This window comes from Stegodyphus dumicola, chromosome 6 (genome assembly GCF_044657685.1).
Source record: "Stegodyphus dumicola isolate Sdum_Otavi_A_Nest chromosome 6, ASM4465768v1".
Lineage (NCBI taxonomy): Eukaryota > Metazoa > Arthropoda > Arachnida > Araneae > Eresidae > Stegodyphus > Stegodyphus dumicola.
The window spans coordinates 117,919,619-117,945,511 of record NC_140773.1 but is presented as its reverse complement, the minus strand read 5'-3'; the positions used below and the strand labels follow the sequence as shown (position 1 = coordinate 117,945,511).

General features: G+C 32.1%; 1 protein-coding gene across 1 annotated transcript in view; it reads left to right on the top strand.

Moving 5' to 3' along the window:
• LOC118190823 (synaptogenesis protein syg-2-like) overlaps window positions 1-25,893 on the top strand; it is a 431,621-nt gene that overhangs the window by 202,737 nt on the left and 202,991 nt on the right. Inside the window, exon 9 of the mRNA XM_085819684.1 lies at window positions 21,328-21,621. Within this exon, the coding sequence (XP_085675810.1) occupies window positions 21,328-21,621 (294 nt within the window). The remainder of the gene's footprint in view (window positions 1-21,327; window positions 21,622-25,893) is intronic.

Genomic DNA, 25,893 nt, shown 5'->3' with positions numbered 1-25,893 from the left:
ATGTTAAAAAGCAGACAATAAAATAATGCACTGCTACAAAATAACGGTACTCAAAACAAAATTATATTCAGGCATATTTCCAGCTTTTGAAATGATACAATAGAATAGAAATACTGATAAACTGCAGCATATTTAACAAATTTTAACTAGAAATAGTTAATAAGTACGTGGTAAATTTTTCCATCTCCATTTCAGTGTTAATTTATAATTTATAATTATAATCTCCCACTTACCTAGCGTGACTTCGTGGTGTAACGGTAGCATGCTGGGCCGGTATTCCAGAGGTTCGTGGTTCGATTCCCGGCGAAGGCGGTTACATATTTTTCATCTTTTCTGCTTCCAATTAACCTAATGACTCTACAAATTTATCTTCTGTCATCTTATACCTTGTCTTTTTTCTTCTTTTATAATTTTACACCAGGCTATAGCATTTATTGTAACATACTGATGTGTTTATCATTCTAGGAATTGTGCTCTGTGGTAGCGTTCACTTCTAAGTATCTTTTAAATTACATCTCCTTTCCTCAAACCTTTTAACATTTATTCCTGTGGTAAAGATAACTTTCTGTTTATTGCCAAAAATAGTTTGTTTTTATACATGAAACATGTTAAAATATTTCATTTAAATTTTAATGCTTGGGATAGCAAAACTATTACAGGAATACGTTCACATTCGATTATTTTTTAACCGATTTTTTTCAGGTTTCCAAAAATATAGGCAGGTATCTTAATCAATTTTTAATAAATAACCTTCAGCAAAGTTTAGTTACACAGCACATAGTCGAGTAAAATAAATTAAATTAACTTGTCATTAGATTATATCGATACTGGAACGTCACAAATGTACAGTACCCTGGCCGTGATTCGAACTCCAGACCTCCCGAATGCACGTCGAGTTATACTACGAAGTCATACTATGTGGCATACTACACCACTTATACTACGAAGGCATGTAGAAAGAAAGGATACAATACCTTATATACCCCTCTTTTAAAAGACGACTGTGGATTAGGTGTTAGCCGCTAAGTCCTGGCGGCGGCGAATTATCAACCACCACCTTTTTAGTTATGGAGCCACTTAGATCAGATGGGAAAATGTGCAATGCCGTCGCCGGGATTTGAACTCCAGACTTTTCGAATAAGCATCGAGTGTGCTTCTGGTTACACCAAAGGCATATGGAAAGAAGGAGAAAATAACTTTATAAATTTAATTGTAAAAGATTAACAAAAAAGTAAGTAACACTGTGGTACAAAGTGTATACTTAAAAATATCGTGTATTCAGATGAAAATGTAAATATACAATCTATATTATGATACGAACGCCTAAATTTTGAAATGGAATATTTGTAAATTTTGTTAAATTTATTTGTGATATTTTGTTATTATATTTTAGAAAAAAGTATTTCGTTTATTAATTTTACTTTGTAGTCATCTTAGACGTATCTAACTGCTATATTAAACATTCTGTTAACTAACATAGAAAAGTAGGTTTTAAATAAATTGCTTATTTCGATCTACGACATGAGGAAGGTATAAAACTGAGATTGGAACAAACATGACTTGAACATTATTTTACAGTTTCAATAAGAGAAACTCTATGCTTTATTATCTCCACTTCATTTTTTAAAACAGCTGAAATTAAAAGACACTTTACACAACACCTGGGCAGACTAAGTAGAAAAGCAAATATTAACACACAGATCGGGGCCAGAAACTGTGAAAGAAATCCAAAAGATAAACTCTTCTTACAAACTGATACATAATAATTTATAATTTTTGAAACCTTGTTTAGGATTATCCCCTGTGTATTTATTATCTTTTGAACTATTAATCAACATAGTTGCTTCTAGGCATTCAGTTTCGATTTTAATGAACTCTATTAATTCACTTACTTCTATATTTTACTTCTATATACGCCACATAGTAAGATAAACTTACGGCCAGGGTTAATTGGAAACAAATAATAAAGCTTTGCAAAACTGTACTTGTGTTCCCCCCTAAAAAAAAAGAAGTTTAGCTTGGTTTTTTGATTACGCCAAAGCACTCGACGACTACCGGCCTGAGAGGAAGGATACCTTCGTGGAGGGCGTTCTAATGGAAACTAGTTTTTATATAAGTTACACATGTGGAAAAACATGAAAAGGTCCATGCAACGAGCCCGTCTGCCGGAATTCGAAACCAGAGCCTAATTACCAGTCTCCCAAAAATAAGAATTGTAAGTTATAATGAATAGTAAGTAGAGTGGAGTTATTACACGAATTCAATTAAAAATGGAAATTTAAAGTAACATATAATTCTTGAATAACATCTTGTGACTTTGAATGCACTTTAAAAATCTCTTTACAAGAACGAAACGATTTACGCTTATAGTGTAGCATCTGTATCGAAACAGGTGTCCTATAACTAGCTTCCCTGCTTTTCTGCTTCATTTTCTGCAGTCGTAATTAATACTGTCAGAAGACGTATATCCCTTATTAGTACAGTGAACTGTATACTCCTGCACAGACCTCGGTAAAACGTTTCCGTAGAACAATACTAGACGTTTGATACTGGAAAATCGCATTTATTCTCTCTTCTTTAATCATAAAAAACAGATCGAACAGAAGGCACCTTGCTAAGGGTTACAGGCGAAATCATCGAGTACGAGAACGACGCCGAGAAAACAAGGCAAATACGTTATCGTGCAAAACATCCTGTGGGAAAACATCGCAGTTTTAAAACCATTGTAGTACAAAACATCGTCGTCGAAAGTAATGCGATTCAAAAACTTCGCAGTTTAAAAACTTCGTCGTCGAAAATATCGTGGTAAAAGGATCATTCACCTATAAAAATCATCCGGGGACGATAACATTGCAGACATGTGTTTTTCAGGCTTTTAAAGCTGTAAATGCATATTTGCATTATGATTTGTGAACGCAAGAAGGAATAAGAAATATTTTTAGTCCAAAGGGGCTTTGTCCCTAAAGGACTATTGTTTTCGTTTTGCGATTTTGGCGTTGAATCACTATAAATGTCCGTTTCACGTTCAAACTGTTACCACCAAATGTTAGACTCCTGTATTATGTTTAAAGAAATTAAATAACAAAAAATCTGCATAAATGTATATATATTTCTCGCACTGTGATAAAACAACGGTTATAGAGCCATCTAATTTTGAATGACGTAATCCCACTGCGAATATGGGCATGTGGAAACCCAAATTTGAAATTTCGAATTTGTTTTATTATCGATTTCATATTTTGTAAAACTTAAACGAATATTTGAGTAACAAACTCAATGATTTGAACGCGAGCAATGACAACAATCTACGAGGGGAAAAAAACTCCAGCGCGCGGAACTTCTGTATCTGAAATTCTAAATATAGGCTCATTTTAAAATTATTTTGCGACATTGCTATTGAACTGAACTTTGTGCGAAGAACATGATATTTAATAAATAAAGGTAACACACAAAACGTTAAAAAAACGTCCCTTTGGACGTATTTAAAATCTGAATTCTTTCAGATTTTGTTTTTGTTTTTTTATTTTGGAATTAATTAATTAAGAAATTATTGATAAAAAATTAAGAAGGAAACTTAAACATTCAGATACTCAAAATGAATAGAAAACTATTGCTATTTAGAACAGTTGACATAATTTTGTAATCTGGTAATTATTTGAGCAATTTTGATAGAGGTAACACATGCAGTTACTCATCTTCCTTTTTAAAATGTATTTTGTATGAAAAATTAACAGTAAACTTTATCTAAAAGAGATTAATTAAAATTAATGACCTATATTAGTTAACTATTTAAATCTGAGATTCTATTAACTGCTATATCTAGCATTATTGTGCTACTCCCTTTCAGTTTTTGAATTAGCTCCCTACATTTTAGCAAAAATTTATTAATTAATTCAAAATCAAGGAATATAAAAGCAAAATATTTCCCATTGTTCTTGAGCTCATAAATTATTATGCGAATATGCATTTACAAGTTTTAAACCCGAAAGACGCCTGTTTGCAATGTTTAATTTGCGATAGAGTAAGTTCACGCTCTCGTAGTAAACTCGCTAACATTATTTTTCGCGTTTGGCGTTCTCCAGCCTGGCGTTGATAAAATATATTTACATGATGGTAAACAACATGCTCAATTACAGCTCTGATTTTTAAGAAAACTACAGTTGTAAGTTATAAGATAATCGAGAAAAGACAATTTTTTGTTTGTTTTTTGAATTAGTATTATAAATGTTATCTTTATTTTGCATAGTTTGAAACTGTTAAAAAAAATCCTGCATAGTGGGGGTGGTAATCAGTCTCAAAAAGTGTCTTTTTTTTCAAGATTTTTTATGTCTATGTGCAGTATACTGCGATCATCTATCAATGGAAATTACAAAAAAGATTATTAAAAAAAAATATTTCCTTTATTTGAAACTAACTCAGATTAGTTTAGCTTGCAGATTACATGCATATTTCGTCTTACGGACTCATTCATATTAACGACCCTCTTGAAACACTATTTTAACAAAAAAAAAAAAAAAAAAAAAAAAAAAAAAAAAAAAAGAGGAAAAATAGAATTGTAAAAAATAATGGAGCATGCGAATATTTCATACTTGTCATAACTCTTCTTGAACGCGTGAAGTTTTCCTCCCATAGCTCCAACCCTTCAGAGATTTCCACTTTGAAAAAGTAGCATCTCTAGCTCTTGAAAATCCAAAGGTTAGATAATCACTTTCTTCATCCCAAGAAAAAATAAAACCAAAATAAAGTAAGAGCTGAATCGAAAGGGATAAAAAGTTTTCTCCCCTTCAGAACACAATAGAATTATCACTTTCGGGGAATGTGGGCTTGCGAAATGTTTGATGTGTCCCAGCGGGGCCACTTCCGATGAGACCCGAGGGTCCTTTTCAATGACGCAGCCTCAAAAAGAAGCATTTCTTGTAGACCAGCACATACTCTTCTTTTTCGGCATTTAAGAGGCCAATGCTTCCAGGAAACACACGACAGCGTTTCTTTTATGCTTCCATACACTGCGAAAAATAAATATCATTGCTCTCTGGGTTCACTCATTTGTCTGGTTTTTATCTGTTACCCTTCCGAACGCGGCGCTTTCTCAGTGAATGAGGTTACTCTGTTGAAGTTGCACACCAACGCAGCTGGCAAAAGTGGCAGCTCGGAGGCTGGGGCGAAGTGGATGACCTTTGCCAAGAGCTGCTCTTCACAATGCGATTTTCTCCACTCTCGTGAGAGATGGTTCAAAGGGAATCTCTCGGAGCATCTTTCAAAGCAACACTAATGTTATGAGACATCGTTTTTTGTACTGCAAAGAAAGTAACTGGCTTAGCTGTGGTGGTTTGTCTCAACATGTTTCATATTTTGAAGCCGAATAATTAAAGAATGGAACAACTGAGCGGCATTATCATATATATTTACAACTTCCTACTTCTTTTATTCTAATCCATCATTATTTTGGATCAAATTTATTCAAAATTTTACGAAAATTACTTTATTTTATGTATCACCGTTTTACTTAATTTTTGTGTTTAATGCTAATATTAGATAAGTTTTAATATATAAGTAAAAATATTTAATGCGCATTCACAACAGAAATCTTAAATTAACATCAGAATAAACTTCTATTTTGACCTGCAAAATCATATTCTGTTTTAAGTATTTAATAAAAATAAGGGAATAATGGTTTTTGAGCTCCATTGTGCATAATCATAGGCACAAATATTTATGCACAGTATATATCTACAGTTTTCAAACGTAATTATATGATAGGCTGTAATAAGCAATGTTTTATTCGATGTGAACTTTAAAATGCAAACGTTTTGAGAAATGTTGTTAATTTATCAAACTTCACTAAATCGTTTTCGCTATAATTACACTGCTTTGTAGAAGGGAGAGCGAATCTGTAACTGAAAATGACGAGATCAGTTAATAAATATTTTAGATTGGACTCTGATTTTGGCATAGCTTGCGGAGACTATCAGCCTATGGGTATAAATGCGTTTATGGATTATGTTTCAAGGAAACTATATACAATTGTAAATATAGCAAAAATAAACTATGTAATTCCGATTGAAAGATAAAAGAAAGGTCGTTGGATTCAAGGTGCAATAAAATGCATGCCCATTTTATACAATCAAATTTTACACATTAAGACTTTAAAATAAAATCTTAAAACCCTCCGTAAATAGCTTTGATTGATATCAGTAGCAACGTTATATAGAATTCATGTATTCTCCAGTAAATACCATATGACACGGCAGTTAGTACACATAATCAGTAGCTGAAAGTTCCGCTCTTCGAATGACAGCAAAGGCACGGTTGGATTTTCATGCTTTCATCTTCGAAAACTTATTAATCTTTGAACTAATAAAATACTTATTTTGATTATATCCATCGGTTAAAATTCAAACAGAAGTGAAATTGTGAATATTTTACCACTGTTCAGTTTCATTTGCAAAAAGAAAAGCCATCATCTGTGTATGAAAATGTCAATTTAGACCTGTGGGTATGTGCATGAAGTATATGTAAAACTTTTAGCTTCAAATGAATTATATCCTATATAATGCACGGAATTCAGCTATGCTCTCTAAATATAGGTTTTTAATCTAGTCTTACATTCGTGAATGAATGTCAGTTGTTTCGAATTTCATATTGTGGGTAATGTCAATGGTATTGAAAGCTTTACTTACGTTTTCCTATTTAGAAAAATAAGATATCGTGTTACATAGGCAACTCCTCGCAGGGTAAATAGTAAAGATTCATCTTATTCTGAGAGTCTTGTTCAGCGCATAGCATTCATGTTTCTTGAATGTTGGACGCAAATTTGTTTGAGAAGGGATGCATTTGATATTACAGGTAATAATATTTAACGAGACTGCATCAAGAAATAAGAGAATGGTTCTGTAAAGGTTAGAAAAATATTTAGTTTCTTGCTATTTTTAATGGTAAAATTGCATTAACTGTACGGAACTATATCTTACTTTTACAAAATTTAATGCTTAAAGTTTCTAAAATTTAAGAAAGAAAGAATAAAATGTGAATTTATCAATTCATAAAATATAACATACTATTATATCAACGTATACCCGTTAAATATGTAAAATTTGATTTCACAATGAATTGACTGATTTTAAAGTAAATTGCATTAATAATTTACTACGTAACGATAAACAAATTCCTGTGCTAGCTAAGCATTTCATTCTTGTTTTGTTTGTTATGCGAAACTCCTGTGGCACCATCTGTTACAGGTTGATGAGAAAATTTAAAAGATGGGTGATATTACCTTAAAAGCGGCTTTGATATTTCTAAATTTTAAGAAGTTTGCAACGCGAAATATAGGATTTTCCTTTTTTTATCAATTCATGATAAAAGTACAGAAAATAATCTTAAATTCGAAGATATATAAACGTAATATATTACCTGTAATGTTTCAAATGTACAAAAGAAAATATAATACATATTTTCAGGAGAAAGAAAGTAGCAAAAAGACATAACTATGTAAATCAAGCCAAACAGAATAAAGAGAGAGGATAATCTAATAATGCTTTTGTTTTTAATAAGTTTAAGGATTAGATAATAGTATAGAATCTTCCAAAAACAAGGATAGATATGAATACCAAATGGGTTTTAAGTTAAGAAAAAATTCCGATGAATTAAGATTAAAAATAACAAGTAGAAATTGGGAACTTAAAAAATTAAATTTAGAAAAATTCCACCTATAATTTGAGTTACCTTTGGCTATTCTTGAACATAATAAAACATACGAATGCATCAGTGAGCAAAGTACACAATGTCTTCGGAAAGTACTTTCTAAGGAAAATTAGCTCATATTTACGCTACACATACGGAATAACTGAAAACCAACGGCACAAATAATCCATTAATTTCTGTTCGAATGCAGGTATTAGAGCTGTTAACCATTTGACCCCGTATGGGGGATTTATAATTTGAGAAATTCTGTAAATGTTACAGTCAAAAATTCTTTCTTTATTGTTTATGGTCTTCTTTTCACCACATTCTCTAGCTAAAAAAATTGTAATAAATTTATTTACTGCAATTAAAGATTTTATTTCATATTAATTATTCCTATTAAACTGTATAAGTACTTATTTCTATTCCATTTATTAAACATTGATCTAATTGAGCGTTAGAATTTCGATTTGATAGCATTAACACAAAATATAAAAGGAGAAAAATTTGTTTTGAGCTGCTTATCCGCACTGAATGCAAGTGTTTCACGGACGTTTTAAACTCATTCAAAACGTTTTATATCATATCTATATATAATAGTTCTAAAACGGGCAACATAATACATACTAATACAATAAAGCGTTAAAAATAACCTTATAAGACATATGCTTTTATTATGTCTACATCTTACAGTCCCATAAGGTATAAAAGCACGTCAAATATTGGTATTTGTGGCATTCTCATATAACATGTAAGGAATACTGGTACAACTTTTCTACAAGAACATTCTAAATAAAGCCTACATGTTGCAGCTTTATAACATAAAACAGCACGTCAGATACAGTTGTTAATAGTATTTTCACGTAACATATAACGTTCTGACACTAAAAGAATGCCTAAAACGTCTTATAGAAATATATATTTTTATAAAAAGTGTTTGACACTTTTTTATATCCTTATGTACGATTTTGGTAGATATCTTCCAGGAAATATTTTATTAAATTCAAATTTCTAACATACTATAAAAAAACATATCAGGTGTATTTATAGGTCATCTGAACTATTTAATGATGCTTTAAATATGATTTTGATATCATATGAAGTTCTTTCTTTAAATATTTCATAATGAAATGTATAAAGGAAACTTGAAGTAAGTGGTTTTGTAATTTCTTATATTTCCAAGCCCGTAGAGAAAGAAAATTGGTGACATTAATATCTGGAGCTTAATTATACAACACTCTAAATATTTCAAATATAACTCCTTTTTCAGCAGTTTTTGTTTACTAGTCAGATATAAAATATTTCATTATTGTATATTAGGATATACTACGTTCTATATTATGCTTTCCCTTGCAAGAGAATAAAAGCTTTCTTTTCCTTAAATAATTAGCATATCAAAGTAAGTATCATATCGTAAAATACGGTAACGAAATATATTATATTTGCCTACCAAACAAAAGCGACTAAAAAGGAATTATCTTTTGAATTATTTGCTGTATATGGAAAAATTAAATATTTGAAATTAATCATGTCCTCTCTTCAATGTGCACAGAAGGATGTGAAAGCTGTCCTGTGTGCATGGCAGTAAGGCAGCTTGCTGCCATAGCCTTGGCTGGTGTTCAAATTCCGGCGAAGGTATGGATATTTGTATGTGTGTATTGTCTTTATAGCACGAAAGAACTTAAAATATTGTCGAGACGAAAGATTTCTCGGGAGGCTGGTGGAAGAAGAAGAGGTGTGGTGTGTATTGTTTTTATAACATGGAAGAACTGAAGGTATTGTCAAAACGAAGATTTCTCGGGAGGCTGGTGAAAGAGAAAGAGGTGAGAAAGACCCTTAGGGGATGATCCTTCAAAATTGGGATGCAGCCAGCAAATTTGTACAGTAACTCATATGGTAACTACCTAAGCCAAAGACAACCCCTACGTTTTTGACAATGCAATGAAAGAGTTAAGTTAATTTGATGTTATTGTCGAAGAAGCTGAATAAATCGCAACACACAAGAATGAAAAAAAAATTCGTAAGTGCACTTACATGGAAAATTTTAGCATTTTCTCCACGACTGTTTTTTAATTAATTTAGTTTTTCATTATTATAATTATTCTTTTTCTTTCTCTTTTTTTCCTTTAATCATTTATGTATCTAATGATACATGCCAGTTCTATTTTCAGTTTGCATTACTGCAAAATAATTTTAATATTTTGTAATGGAGAAAAACATTAAATTATGCAACATAAAAATGCTACATGAAATAATAGTATTATTTTGTATGATCTATAAATACACCTGCTACGTTTTTATGCAATAAATATGTTAAACAATTTTGCATTCATGTTAAAAATATTTTTTTAGAAATATTTACAAATATCATTTAAAAATATATAAAGTAAATATATTTCCATGCAAATATACAGTTTTACAAGACATGCTTAGGGTTAACCCATTACAAAACGTTCTTAGATGTTATACAAAAATACAGCAACAGATCAACAATATTTGATCTGTTGATCTAAACATAGAATTCCAACATGCAAACTCAACTAAAAGCGTTTTCGTAGAACATATTTTCTTTCAAATAATGGTATGATGCTTTGTAAAGCTAATTAAATTTCTGAAATATTTCACTTAAAATTCATTGGTTATAAAATTTATTAGGTGTTAGTTTCTTATACGATATGAATCTAAAGTGTAAGGTTGTAACTTAAGAAATATTTGAAAATGTACTTTTTGTTCTACGTAAATTTGTATTTACATTATACAAACTATCCTTTGGGGAAAATAATTGTGTAACTTTTTACAGGTAAGGGAATTTACATTTTCATCTTACATATATGCATGTTTCCTTAAACATATATAGACTATAAAAATGTAAGAATTTATCTTTCATTACTAGGCGTAAAGTAAGCAGTTTCTCGCTTAAAAATATGCTATACCTTTCAAATATTGCAGTTCTGCTAGATTTAATATTTAAATAAATGGTATAAATTTCAGTTTTCTACACTGTGCAAAATTATCCTACTGAACCGCAAGCTATTTTTGATGCTCTTGGAAAATTATTTATTTGCTACATTCGGCAAATAAAATGCATGTCCAAGCATACTTTACATAGAAAATTATATTACTGTACACTATCCTGTTTTATTTTCTTCATAAAACACTTTGCCTTCGAAAAGAGTGTGAAAGTACAAGGTACAGAATAATTTTAATTTCCTAATTGATTTCATATTATTATTGTTATAAGCTTTGAGTCATCAATTTTTTGTTTCCGTTGTAACTAAATATGATGCAGGAAACAGATAACGGAAAACTATAGCATATGGCAGTTTTGCATTTGAATGTTTCACGATACTTAAAGCATAAAACATGTAAATCAAAATTATAACTTGCAATAGTTTCTTAATCCACAATTTAATTTGGATATGTTACCTTTACCTGATCTGCTTAAAGTTAGATGATGCAGATAATTCAGAATCGAAAGTCAAAACTGCAAAACAAAAATTCCGTGTTCAACCAAACTTCCATATGTCGCACTTGCATTTTGCTCTTTAGCCTCGCTAACATCGCGATACTATCTTTTTACCGCAGCAATATAAAAATATAAATGCTCTGGAACAGGACTGCTTTTCGTTGCCAGGTTATTTTGTTGGTTTATATAAATGTTAGTGAACGAAATATAAAAATAAATATTTAAATCTGCCACGACTGTAAGCTATATTACACGTGTGTCAATTATGCTTCAACAGCTTCTAAACTATTACCTATAATTACTCCATAGATATATACCCAAACTATCTTTACATGCATGCAATCATGGATTTCTCAGAAACTGGGAATTATAATTTTATGATTCCCAGTTTGCGCGGAGTGATACATATCATCATAATGCATAAATACTAAAGAAAAAATTGTGAGCACTAAGATACAAAATACTAGCACGAAAAATGACAATGGTAATAATAATGCTACAAGAAGAGTTAAACAAAAGAAAAAAGGAAAGACGAAAAATTCAGACAAAAATATAAACTTATGAATTTAATATGGAGTATGATTTCTCCTGACTTGTATACATATATCAGAATGTGTTTTCGTGCTGGCAATAACGTTTTTAACTGCAGTGGGGAATAAGCTCCAATCTTCCAACAGCGCAGTTTTCAGGGCATTTAGAAGGAGGATGTGACCGTGCAAGGTAATTGCATAAGTCCTATATCTTTTCCAGGATAGTCCCATAAATTCTCTATCGGGTGACGAACAGTAAATTCTACGAACCATGTTATTCTTCCAATGACTTTACTTTCAAGGAATTCGTCGGTGAGGTTTGCTCGATGTGAAAAAGTATTATCTTAATTAAGTAAAAGTAAGATACGAATGCCCCTCTGAAAAGTGTTGCATAAGGTTGGAAGATCTCCTCCTGAAATCTCTGGCCGGTCACAGATACACTATTGAAAATGTGTAGGGGAGTACGACCATCAGGCATTATTCCTCTCCATACCATCACACCTGTATCACCGAAATGATCCCGTTCTATAATGTTCAAAAGAAGATTTTCCATTCCCAACTCTGTACAGATGTAAACATGTTTACAATCAGAAGTTTAACTTAACCTGGACTTATCAGTAAAGGCAAGATTGGTGTTCATCCTTTTTCTGTTTTTTTTTTTTTTTTTTTTTTTCACCAATTAAAGTGATTCCTATTTTATTGTGAAAACAGTAAACAAAGGTAGTTGGTTTTTTAGTATAAAGGGCGTTTCCACTAAGTCTTCTGTACAGAGTTTGCCGCGAAAGAACGATTCTAGTGACGTCTGTAAGCTCTGCAAGTAACTGCCGAGTAGTTCTTGTCCTACAGGCAGTTTTGCCAGTTATAGTTGTTCTTAGAGAGAGTTTTAAATAATTTACTATCTTAATTTAGAAGTCCAACAACAAAAATCAGTGTTATACTTGCAGATTTTCACAGTAGTTTCGATGGTTTTAACGAACCATTATCCAGCTGCCAAAGAGCAAATGAGCGGTTCATTTGCTCTTTGGCAGCTGGATGCTTTCATTGTTGGATGATGGTTCACTAAACCATCGAAAATAGTCCTGTAAAAATTTGAAAATATAAACGCTGATTTTGATTGTTGGACTTTTAAATTAATATTTGCTCGACCTGTTATTTTTAACTAAATCTAATACCTTGTCTCGGCCTCCTTACAACGGTGCCAAAGTTCTGAAATAGTTTCCAAAGCGTAGAACATATCTGTTTTGGAATGTTCGCACATCTCATTGGTTCCATTATTGTCTGCCTGCTTCTCAGCATACGATGATTCGTTAGCGGAACGACGGCAAACCGTTTCGAATTTTTACATACTGAAATTAAACCTTGTATTGCAGAAATTAAATTTACTCAGATATTCACTTTGCGCAAAGCGATCGTTTCGCCATCAAGTACAGTAACTCCTTGGTTTGCATATCAAAAAACCGTTTGATCACGTTTGATCGAATAATTCTAATTAGGCTTGCATATATATATAATAGTAGTAGGTAGAAACATTGCAGCCATCTTGCTAAAAAGTTACCAGGAGCTGTAGCTCCACGAAATATTTCAACGCTGTATTACTAAAATATGAACTAAGAAGAAATTTTTTGTCTGAAAAAAACTGTAAACATGCGAAAAAAATGCCAAAATTAATGTTGGAAGACATGCTAATGCACGAAAAAATTAATCTGACCGTTGTGATATGTGAAAAGTTAACACACATAAAAAATAGATTGACGGAAAAAAAATATATATATGAAAAGTTAATACATATAAAAAATATAAAAAAATAGATGAACTGAAAAAATGCCAATACATAAAATGCAAAAATTATAATGAAAACATAAAGTGCAAAAATACACAAATGCAATAATTACATAGCGGAAAATAGTAAATTAACCCACTCGTACCCTCAACAGGCTTTTCAAGGGAAAAATGACTGAGTGTCGAACTAGGCTAATTACCATTACGCGTTTCGCCGAAACAGACCATTGAAGCTCTTTTTTAATGCGAAAAGCCTCAAACAATTCAATCAAGATCTTGATAAATTTATCATCTTAGTTAGTAATAAATCCAATTTACCTACTACTACTTTTCTTGAATGGAAAGCTGCACTGATTAAAGAATTTCAACATTTACTTTTCAAGACACCTTCTTTCAACTCTTTACACAATAAGAAACGACTCTATGATATAATCAAAAAACACCAAGATAATTTTATCATTACAAAAATTGACAAAGCTAGCAACTATTTTAGTGTTATTTGAAAAAAGTTTTACTTCGACCTTCTGCACAAGAACTAAATAGTAATAACACTTACCAAAAAATTACTACCAACACCAAAATTCTTATCAATAAATTTAACGCACTACATAAAAGAGTCAAGATACATCCCCGGAACTATAATAACAGATTTGCTAATCTCTGTGCCTTTCTAAACTTTCATAAGTCTCCTATTAAATTCAGGTTCATAGCCAATAGTACCAAAAGTTATCTTAAAGAAATAGATTATCTTTTTCCAAAAAAACTTCGTTTAATACGTGACTTGATTAATAACTATGATTTTAAGGATCTGCATTGCAACTGGATGATTCCAAGTAACGAGCTCGTGATTAAGACAATTAATTCACTTCAAATAGACCATATACAATGCTACGATTTCGAGAACCTTTACACTACCTTACAAATTGAAGAAATTTATACCAGCTTACTTGCTCTACCAGATATAATTCCACAGATTTCGACAATAATTGATAACGAAAAATTTCAACTTTATCTATCGAGCGTGCTTTTCAATAATTTTATTCTCTTTAACAATAGCATCTTCAAACAAATTCAAGGGATCCCAATGGGGGCGGGAAGAATTTTTCGAGCGCTGTGTTCGAATTATTCATTTTCACAAAAGAATTGACCTTTGTCCGTTCACTCAACAAAGAAGAACATAAATTTTACGAACACATATATCGTTACATTGATGATATCATAGCCTTTAACAACCATAACAAAATAGAAGCTGCTAATATCTACCCAACTTGCTTAAAACTAAATAATACAAATACGGTGCAAAATAATGTAGTATACCTTGACCTAAATATTATTGATTACAATTTTATTAAAGTTTACGACAAAAGGAGAGAATTCACTTTTTGTACACTAAAGTTAACCAACTGGAATTCTAATATTTCCAAAAGAATCATCATTAACACAATTTTTTCACAGCTACTTAGAATGAAAAGATATGTAATACTACAGAACACTTACAAGAAGAAATGCTTTACTTCGTCACAATTTTGAAAAATAACCAAATTCCTCACAAAATAATTAAAAATACCTTAAAAAAGGCTGGCATTAGCCTTACCAATTTTTAGATTATTTGTTTTGGATAATGAAATTTTATGCTTAAAGCCCAATGGAACGGTATAAAGTGGATGGCTGATTCAGATAATCTAATGTAAAAATTGTATAAATGTACAGATTATTCTCCTAAATACATTTTCTTTCCTCCAAAGATTTTGGCACTATACTTTAATACTATTATTTAATAGTTTTAAATTACTTAGAAGGCCAAATTCTACTATTATTAACAAATCGGGCCTTTTCATTTTTTATAGTAGCTTGACCGCCCTCTAGCTTGAAGAATGACGACTTTTATTAACAAATGACTTTTTTCCAATTTACTCTTTCTTTTTTGGCCAAAAATAAGTAATTTTAGCTTAATTAGCCATTTTCACTTATTTGTAGCAATTTTGTTCTTCTAACAACTTGACTGACGCCATTTTGAGTTCTTTCCGTGTCTTTTCACGTCTGTCACACCCTCTATAAAAATGGGGGGGGACAGGAATTCCCGCCAAAACTACAATCTCAGCCCATTGACCTATGCAGATTTTATTGTTTCGCCCACCTACGTCACACGACGACAAGGAAAGTTGGTTGGACACGGAGGGGTTTTGCACCCTTTTCTACAATTTTTTCGGATGCAAAGGACGGCACCACCCAGGTCAGTTTTTTCGTTTCTTTTGTCTGTGTTTTTTTGGTCCTAATAAGACCCTACGACGTTTGTTTTCTTACAAATTTAATTGCACATTAATTTGATTACAGCACCATTCTCTTCATAAAAGTTCTATCTTCTTTAAGCTATACAGGACCAGCCTGTACGTTGTTGTAATTTTTTGACTAATAGCAGACCGCTATTTATTTAATTTTGATTTTAATTTTACATTGCTCGGAGTTGCAATTACTTTTTAACACCCTAATGTGTTTTCAGCGGACGCGTCGAGAAAAGGTACAGAGCAGTGAAGCTCCAAAAAAGATTTATTCGGGAATATTGATGTTTTTTATAAAAAAAAAAATTCGCATTAAAAAAGAGCTTCAATGGTCTGTTTCGGCGAAACGCGTAATGGTAATTAGCCTAGTTCGACACTCAGTCATTTTTCCCTTGAAAAGACTGTTGAGGGTACGAGTGGGTTAATTTACCATTTTCCGCTATGTAATTATTGTATTTGTGTATTTTTGCACTTTATGTTTTCATTATAATTTTTGCATTTTATGTATTGGCATTTTTTCAGTCCATTCTATTTTTTTATATGTATTAACTTTTCATATATATATATATATATCTTTTCAGTCAATCTATTTTTTATGTGTGTTAACGTTTCACATATCACAACCGTCAGATTAATTTTTTCGTGCATTAGCATGTCTTCCAACATTAATTTTGGCATTTTTTTCGCGTGTTTACAGTTTTTTCCAGACAAAAAATTTCTTCTTAGTTCATATTTTAGTAATACAGCGTTGAAATATTTCGTGGAGCAACAGCTCCTGGTAACTTTTTAGCAAGATCGCTGCAATGTTTCTACCTACTACTATTATTTCATATCTTTTTGCAGCATTACGCGCAAAAAATTTATGAGACCAAATAGGTCTTACGTCTAATTACTTGTTAGCTTTACAATTTCTTTTTCAATTATATCTATATATAATAAGAGAGAGAGATATCACACACCCATGCACAAATCTAGCTATACCTAACAAAACTATTATTCCCTGATATATCTAATTAGATGCCCTGAAAACATGATTAGATGACACCCTTGATTAGATGACAGCTTAATTAACGATGAAACCAGTTCACTTTTTAATTACGTCCGAGAAGACGAAGATTACTGGAATTTTCGCAAAGTACAACTAGCTTGATGGTTAAAACTACTTCTTTTTAGCAAGAAAAATTCTTTAAAAACACAATTTTTCTCAACTAGTACAACACTAGTGGTGCTAAACGGCCCACAATTTTATATATGCAGTTACATTTTAGAACATTGGAAGAATGCGGCTAAGCGAAGAGACATTATTTAGCAAGCAAGTTTAGCCGGTAAAAGAGGATGCGTAGTTAGTTGTATATAATTGTGCAGGAGATTTCGCAAAGCGAATACTGCAAACGTCAAAGCAGATACGAAGGGGGTTGTCTTCAGATTCAAATAAGGAATTTAAGGTCTAAATGCGAATTAAGTTAGTAATTTTGTTAGCGGCTGTCTTTCGTACTTTATATTTTACATACACATATAAAACACCTAAAGCAAAAAATGCAGAAATGGACGCTCGAAGCTAAAATCTAGCGCCATCGCAGCTAATTAAATTCCTAAAACACATATTTTATTGAAATGCTTGAATGTGAACGATTTTATTGCCAGATTCTGAACGATAGGAATGCTGTTCAGCATATGAGTCAAAACACTGGATTTTCTGAATATGAATAGCTATTGCTACTAAATTTTTTAAAGTATTCCTCATTATTTTTACCAGCGAATTTAATTAATTATATTTTAAAGCAAAATTATATTTTTAATTTATCCTTTTTTTATTTTACAGTAATAATACAGATTATTTGAAAAAGATAAAGATAAATTTATAAATTTTAATGGATATTTTCTAGCATATGTTTTAATAAAAAGCAAAATTTTAATGATTACTGATTATTTTTAAATAGCATTTATTTAACTGTAATACAGATGCAATGAAAAAGGAAAATGCTTGTTTTAACTGTGTGACTGGGAAGAAGTATTTTCACTAAAAAAAATCAAGTATTTCTTGATATGAGGCTATCATTTATTTCTTGTAAAATAATATAATTTTCATTTTTATTGAAATATATTTATTTATTGTTGATTAAAATTCACATTCGATGAGGAATAGCCATAACAATTATTGTATGAAATCTTTTTAAAATCTCGGTTTGATCAGAAGATAAAACAACATTTTAACATATTTTTGTTAAAAAAACTTTTTAACAAAAATATGTTAAAAAGGAGCTAGTATCTCCTTAGTTCTCTAGAGATTAAATTGGATTTGGAACTTGAGCTTTTTGACTTGTAATATATTTACTGTATGTAATGTATTATATTTGAATGCTTTCTTTTTCATGAATTACTTTTCTTTTCCTAGGGATATGTAGAATAAACTTGAATTAAGCACTATTTCTTAGTGTATAAGATTCAAGGTTTCATTACTGATGCTTTTTATTTACCATTCATTAAAAGGAACTATTTTGTTTTTATAAGGATGTGCAAGTACATTTTATAGCAATTGCAAACTCACTGTGAATAACATTTCAACCTGCCTTATTTTGAATGCAGTCGTTTTACTCAAAACAATAGATACATACTAAATATATAATCTTCCCGTAAATCGACAAAATACACCTTTTGCATAATGTTTTAGCAGTTAATCTATTAAATAGACACTATGCTTTTGCGTTGCTCTAAACCTAATACAGCTTTCGATTTGCACTCAATTTAATACTGTTTTCGCAAATAAAATCGATATGTTGTAAGATATTCCAGCCCATTCAAAAACATTAATTAGGTACATTAAGGAAAATTACCCATCTCCATTTCCAAATCTGCTTCCAATTATCTCTAATCATTACTACTATACATTAACGTAAAATCTTTGATTTCTCATCCCAGTCCCAAAAATTATTACAACCTCATTACCATTCACCCATGCCCAATAATTATCGAGAACTGCCAAAACCGACCATTCCGCAATGAATAGCCTGTCTCTTGACATATACGAACTGAGCACAAGAACCCAATATTTGTGCTACAACAACCTCACCCGATAAGCACTCTAGTTGGATCGTGCTTCATTGATTGCCGACTATGGAATTCTATGGGCCCGATCGAACCTTTAATGGCGCGCCTCAGTTTATCCGAACGAGTTCCGAGATTATCGAAGATGATTAGATCGCCTCCCGTCGAGTGCAGGCCTCTGTTATTGTAACTAGATGGATAGATGACTCAAGATAGGTTTAACCTCCACAATCCACCAGTTGATGATGGCCACGAGCTTCTGCCGGGGTGTGGTGCTTAATGATAGGACTGCTGAGTCGATTTATTCGACTTCATGAATGACGCAGCGCGCAATTCTGCTGCATGAAATATATTATATGGCGTTAATAGAGGTCGCAGAGGCAGTTTACAGATAGGCGCTAAATTGGATTTGCATTTGGGTTTGTCCATTAGTAAGACCTATATATACAAAGTCGTAAAAATGTGCGTGGAAATATACAGCCTAGATGTAGGTCGTTTGATCTCAAACATGTTGATTTCTGCTGTACATCAGAAAGCATAACAGAGAAAAGTATTTACACTATGATGAGATATCTTAAGTGTTTATTACAAAATAAATGTATAATTCTATTTGTTTTATTTCAATTCAATAAATGTTTAATTTTATGATGGCATAACTCGGTTACAAATTTGTTGCTAAAATAGGGGCATTAGATCAATAAGTGTTTTATAATATGCAATATATAATTGTGATTGGCTTCACTTGTGATATATATCTTTATTTATGAGAGTAAACTAATAAATTCATTTTTTATCTAATTTATGCATTGAGTTCGTTCAATCTGGTAAACACCTCTTTCAGTGTTTAGTGTTTTTTGTTTGAAAATTCATCATTCTTGCAAAGTGTAAAGGACTTCAGCTCGAAGAAGAATCTGTTACAGGCCCACAAGAGGGATAATCACAGAACACTGGTAGTTCCGATTTGGGTTCAATTCCAAGCGAACGGGCTGCCTGCATGGGCGTTTCCCTGGTTCTCCCCTTGCGTAGTGCGTATCCAAGCCATCTCCCCTTAGAAAGTCCTTCACGAAGGTAACCGTCCTCTTAAGCAGATTGCCAGAGTGTGCTTTGTCATTATCAGTAAAACGAAACCGGAATCTGTTATAAGTATTTTGCAGCAGAGAGTGTCTGTCACTGGACAAGCTTTTGGAAGCCCAATATACGAGAGTCTAGTTTCACCTCGCTCCAAGCCTTTTTTCATTTAGAATGTCGAGTTAAAAAAATGCTGGTGTTACTTACCCCTCTTCAAACTGTCACTAACCTGTCGAAGTGACTTTCGACTTGATTAGTTTTCAAGTGCCCGTTAGCTACAACTGGATTTACAAACATTTATGCTTTTTCCACGACTCTAGCACAAACCTAAATATATGACAGCTGGTACCTGTAGCCATCGTGCTCAATAAAATTTTTCTATCAATTAAGTACACAAGTCTCCCCGTGACATTAATTTATGATAACCTGTATCACAGCAATTTTTTCCCACCAGTTGGCTTTGCCATTTTATAGATAAAATTAAGTGTTATTGTCATATATCTTTGATTTCACGGTTTCAACAGCAGCCGAGTAAATGACTCAACACTTGTACTTCAACCCATGGTCAAATCATGGAGAACAAACTAGCTGCATGGGCACTTTCGTGATCTCATCAAAAATACTCCATGAAAACTGATAATTTTTAATAGAAACTTTCTCATTAAGATCCAAAAGCTCTCGGCTTATACACACTTAACTCATTAGGATTCTGGTGAGGAATGCAGAAAGACGAAGCTGATAGCTGTATCATAATAACTGCTTAGATTGACATTAGATGCATGAGGTCTAATACATAACCTCAGTCACTAACGAATGATGCCATAAATACACTTCTGGTCCAAAAAATAAGGAACAAAGGCAAAACTGGGAATAAAACAAAAACTCTTTAATAGGTATGCGGGTGAACCTGATCCAAGAAGCTGATGTGGTATTACTAAACCGCATAGCAAATGATAAAGCAAAGACATACAGAAACACACGAATAACGACTACCACATATCGGAAGACCAAATAGTTCGGAAGATGGGAACTCAAGGAGTAGAATAGCACAGAAAATTCCAGAATTATTTTGAGACTAATATAAGTGTTTTATTTTTTAATGTATGGCATAATCTTAATTTAATTTTTTTTTTATTTTAAATTGAAAAAATATGTTTCACATGCTGATATGAAATTTTGATTCATTGATAATATTTGCCGATTTGCAATAATTATCGATACTTTTTGCATATTTTTGCAAAAAGTCACGAAAACAACCAGCTTGTACTTCTTAAATGACTTTTATTATTCATCTGTAAAAAATCGCCGAATTGCTACAAGGGGCGTTAATACATACATACCTGAATAAATACAAATAGTTTGCATCATCAGGTACCATTTGTTGCTTCTGTAAGAGCATAACTGGATTAGGTTTAGTACTTTTTTTTACCTTTGTATTTATTCATTTATATAAATATGTATTTTTTCTTTTCTTTTTTAGTTTCGCCCGTTTGCGCTAAAGAACAGAAAATTACGTATGGAGTAGCCAGGCACGAAGAAGCAAATGTCAGTTGTGTGGTTGAAGCTGATCCTCCTGAAGTAGCATTTCGATGGACATTCAACAACAGTCTTTCTGAATCAGTAGATATTCTTTCTTACAACAATGACGGACCTCTGAAAAGTGTAGCTAGATATATTCCTAGAACAAGACTCGATTATGGAGTTCTAAACTGCTTTGCAAAAAATGCAGTTGGAATAATGAAAGAACCGTGCATTTTTACAGTGGTACCTACAGGTAAGTAAGTTATCGTAAAGAACTTTTCTCATAGTAGAAACAGGAATAGATATTACGACGCTCTAGTATTTCTTTAAATACACAAATAACATTAAAAAAATCTGTAAGTTTCAGATTTTACCTTAAGGCCAAAGGGACTTTTTTTAACGTTTTGTGTGTTACCTTTATTTATTAAATACCATGTTCTTCGCATTTAAACCATAAAATTCAATTCGACAAAAATATCGCAAGATAATTTTAAATAATTTTAAAATGAGCATATCTTTAAAATTCCCGATACATAGTCTCGCGTGCTGGAGATGATTTTTTTTCCCGTACAGTGTTGCCATTGCTCGTTTAGAAATCGTTGAGTTTGTTAATCAAAAATCGTTAGTATTACAAAATATGAAATCGATAATTAAAGAATTTTACAAATACCCATATTTTGTGAAAGATTACGTTATTCAAAATTGGATGCCTCTAGGTACAGTTGTTTTATCACAATGCGAGAAACATACATACGTTTATGCATATTTTTCATTACATGATTTCTTTAGATATAATCCAATGCTCTAACATTTGGTGGCAACAATTTGAAAAAGTGATACGCCGTTTATAGTGATTCAACACAAAATGCGATGACGAAATTAATAGCCCATCTGGGCTAACTTCCTTGGGCTAATAAATATGAAAATGCTTAGTTATTGCTTCAGCAATACCTGTAACTTAATATTTCCACCTCTTGCGGCGCCCGTCGATTGGATAAGTGGTCAAGACCGCTGAATACTAGAAGTTCGAACCCATACGAATAGTTTGGCTGTATGGTTTGTTTACGTGGTTTCTCCCTTGTGTAACGTGAATACCAGCCAGTTTCCTTTAGCAAGGCCTCAACGAAAGCATTCCTCTCTTTAGGGAGATATCCTTTGTGTGTTTTGCCATATTTAAATATCTTAGCCATATCTCATCCTGATGAGTAACATTTATCTTATGTGGAGCTTTGTAAATGTTACTATTTGAAGAACAGTAGTTTATCATACAGACGTTTTGGAAAATAAGAGTTCTCAGAGATTACCCATAGTATAAGGTCTTTAATTTGTTTTCAAATTAAGTCTTTTTTGGATAAAAAACAGCGATATGAAAGCAAAGTACACTTTTTTTTATAATTTACATCTTTATTTGATTAATTATGTAAACAATGCGTAGGATATGCAGTGCACTTAATTCATAAAATTTATAATTATTAATTTTATGACCGTCTCTGTAATTAATAAAAGAAGTTTCTAGTGCCAAGTATCATGAACCTCCACCAAGAATAATCATCATCTACGTGCTTCCTGATAATGAAACTGATTTAATGCAGCAGTCCCACCACACACACTCGAAATGCGTCATTGCTTCCGCAATGCATGGATTTTGCTAGGAAAATATTTGCTTGGTTGACTGCATAACTTGTGATCCTCTCTAGTTTTGTTTTACTTGCGATGAAATATCTTCTTAGAAGGTCCATTCATAGACTTTATGAAGTGACACATTGAATATGCAAATTCGAACTTTTTATCTCCACCTTCCCCGCAGAAAAATGCTTCGTTTTCTACGTTCATTACAAAAACACTCGTATAACAATTTATCTGTGTTCTCAAGTGGGCAATAATTTTGGTTGTTCTTCAATGACCTCGTGTTTCGTATTAGACGAGTGAATATATGTTATTATTGTACAAATTAGAGCGTATAATAATATCAGAATTAGAAATGTCTGCTGTGTTCTTGCTTTCATATTAAGCTTAATTTTAGATTAGTTCTCTCGTGTATCATAAATAGATAGATTTCGAAATTCTACGTACTTATTTGGCTAACTGCAAGGAGAAATTGTGAAAAAATTAAGTTAAGTGTATACTTAGTTACATTACAAAATTCAGTTGGTATTTTCGAAAGTGATCCTCTCCTTCTGAAAGATCAGGGAATGTTTTAACTAAAATTAATTTGAGAAGTGCGATCATCATTGAAATGTTACTCATTTGGCTAACTATAATGAGAAATGGTGAAAATGTTAAGTTAAATATGCACTTTGTTTCACAAAAAAATTTAGTCGGTATTATTTCGAAAGAGTTCCTCTCCATATGAAATCACACACCAGCCGCCGAGTAGTAAAATCGCTTGAACACTGGTAGTTTGGTTCAAGATTCAAATCCCAACGAACGAGCTGGTTGCATGAGCGTTTTCGTTGTTTTTCCCATGCGTACTGTGATGCAAACCAATTTCCTCCACTAAGGCGTACCTCCCCTTAGACAGAAAGCCTTCGTTTTACCGTAACTAAACCTTCTGAAAGTTCAGATATGGTTTTAACTAAAAGTAATCAGAAGATGTGGTCTTCCTTGATTTGTGCTGTACTTGATAAACAAATAAAACTCTTTTAAGAAACTGACGAAGTTCTCCAAAAGTAAAATTAAAATAGAAATTTTCTAATTTTTTTTTAACGAATAAACCAAAACGATAGGAAAATTTATGTTTATCTCGTTGCGACGTCTGTTTCTGTTAAAATGAAAAAAAAAAAGAAATGTTGAGCTTTGTGTTCATTAGTTAATAAGAATACTGCTTCCATGAATGAATATGTAATATGAAGGAACGCTAGATACAAGACAGATTGTAACTCACCGAAATTGCATTTGGACGTATTGGACACATCGATGCAAGTAAAATTACACAAAGTAATGATAGGAAAGGTGCTGTACTGATACCCGATTATAAACTAGTTATCATAGGATGATGATCCAAGAGATAATGCCACTCTAAAAGATTGTAATTTCTGATAGTCTCATAATTATCTCTTAGCACAATACAGAGTCTATCGGGCTTGTGAAACAAGCAATGATTCAAGACAAACTACTTAATTACTCTAGGGAGACATTTTCATTTGACAAATCATTAAGATAAAACCACAATTTAAGTTCTGAACAAACATTTCTTGTCTAATTAGGTGCTAGTTCGTTAATTTGGCATACACTTTTTGCCCTATTTTATTTGGAACCTAAACTTACGGATAAAATAAGTCGTTTTGTTGTATGTTTTATAAAGGATACTGCATAAAGTAAAAGAATATTAGAGAAAGAAATTAATAAGCTATTAATAAAACATTTTCAAGAGGGAATTAAGAATTTACATAATCTTGTTAATTCTAGACTTTAAAAACGTCATTAACTCTTTTACATTAAAGTTAGAATACTTGTAATTTATGCGCTTGATCAATGACAAATAATAGGAGAAAAAAATCATTTAAAGTAATTAGAGCATTCATTGTAAAAATGATTTTTCAATTTCTGTTTCAAATATACGTTCAAATATGAATTTTGTGTCTAAAGTTTATCACTCTGATTTATATTCTCAAAAATTTCTGACATAGTTAGATCAGAAAAATACAAGGGAGGGCAGAAAAAATAATCTGCCGTTGATATGGATGCCATGTTCTTTGGAAGAGGTCGTAAATCCTTAATTTCTGTCCACCTATGGTATATCTAAAGCACTATACCAAATTTATTTTACTTTCCTGTTCATATCCAATCAGAAAAACAACTATCTTGCCATATTATTGCCTAAGGCAGGCTATTTTTTGTTGTCCTTCCTATTTTATTCTTGAAAAGGTTCAAAGCTGAAGCTAAATTTTTGTATTTTTCATTTTTTGGAAGATGCTTGTGCAGCTAATAATGTGATTTAGATTTCACACAGCTAATTTACATGCTGGCCAAGTGGAATAGTGTTTAGCGACGCTGAGTGTCGTAGGATCCGGGCTCGAATCCTGGAGAAAGCATGGATGTTTATAGATGTAGTATAGCATCTGTGCGGCATGACGGCACTCTAAATATGAGGCGAGTCGAAAGTCCTCTCAAGAAGTTTGTGCTAGGGTAAAAGGTCTGGGAGACCCTCGGACCCCCCCCTGGGTGCTCTGCGTCAAAATTAGAGGCGGATCTGAAAAAGGTCGTATTGTCCCCTGTATAGTGTTAAAGGCTTTTGCCAACGACAGCCGCAATCTTCCACTCTTTGGCAGCATGACCTTTGTGGGCTTGTTCTGATGTTAGTGTAAGATAAGTTACACCAACAAAAACATTAATTTACATACCAGCAATATTGAAACAGTTATCTCAATCACATTACTCTAATAATGAAATGTAGCCTTAATGCCAGCTTAACACATTTTAACTGAACAGTTTCTAAAATGTCCTTTTAAATGTAGACTTAAAGCTACTTCGATATTCATCTTTCAATACAAAGTTTTTAATATTCGCAAAGGAATTGTTTAAC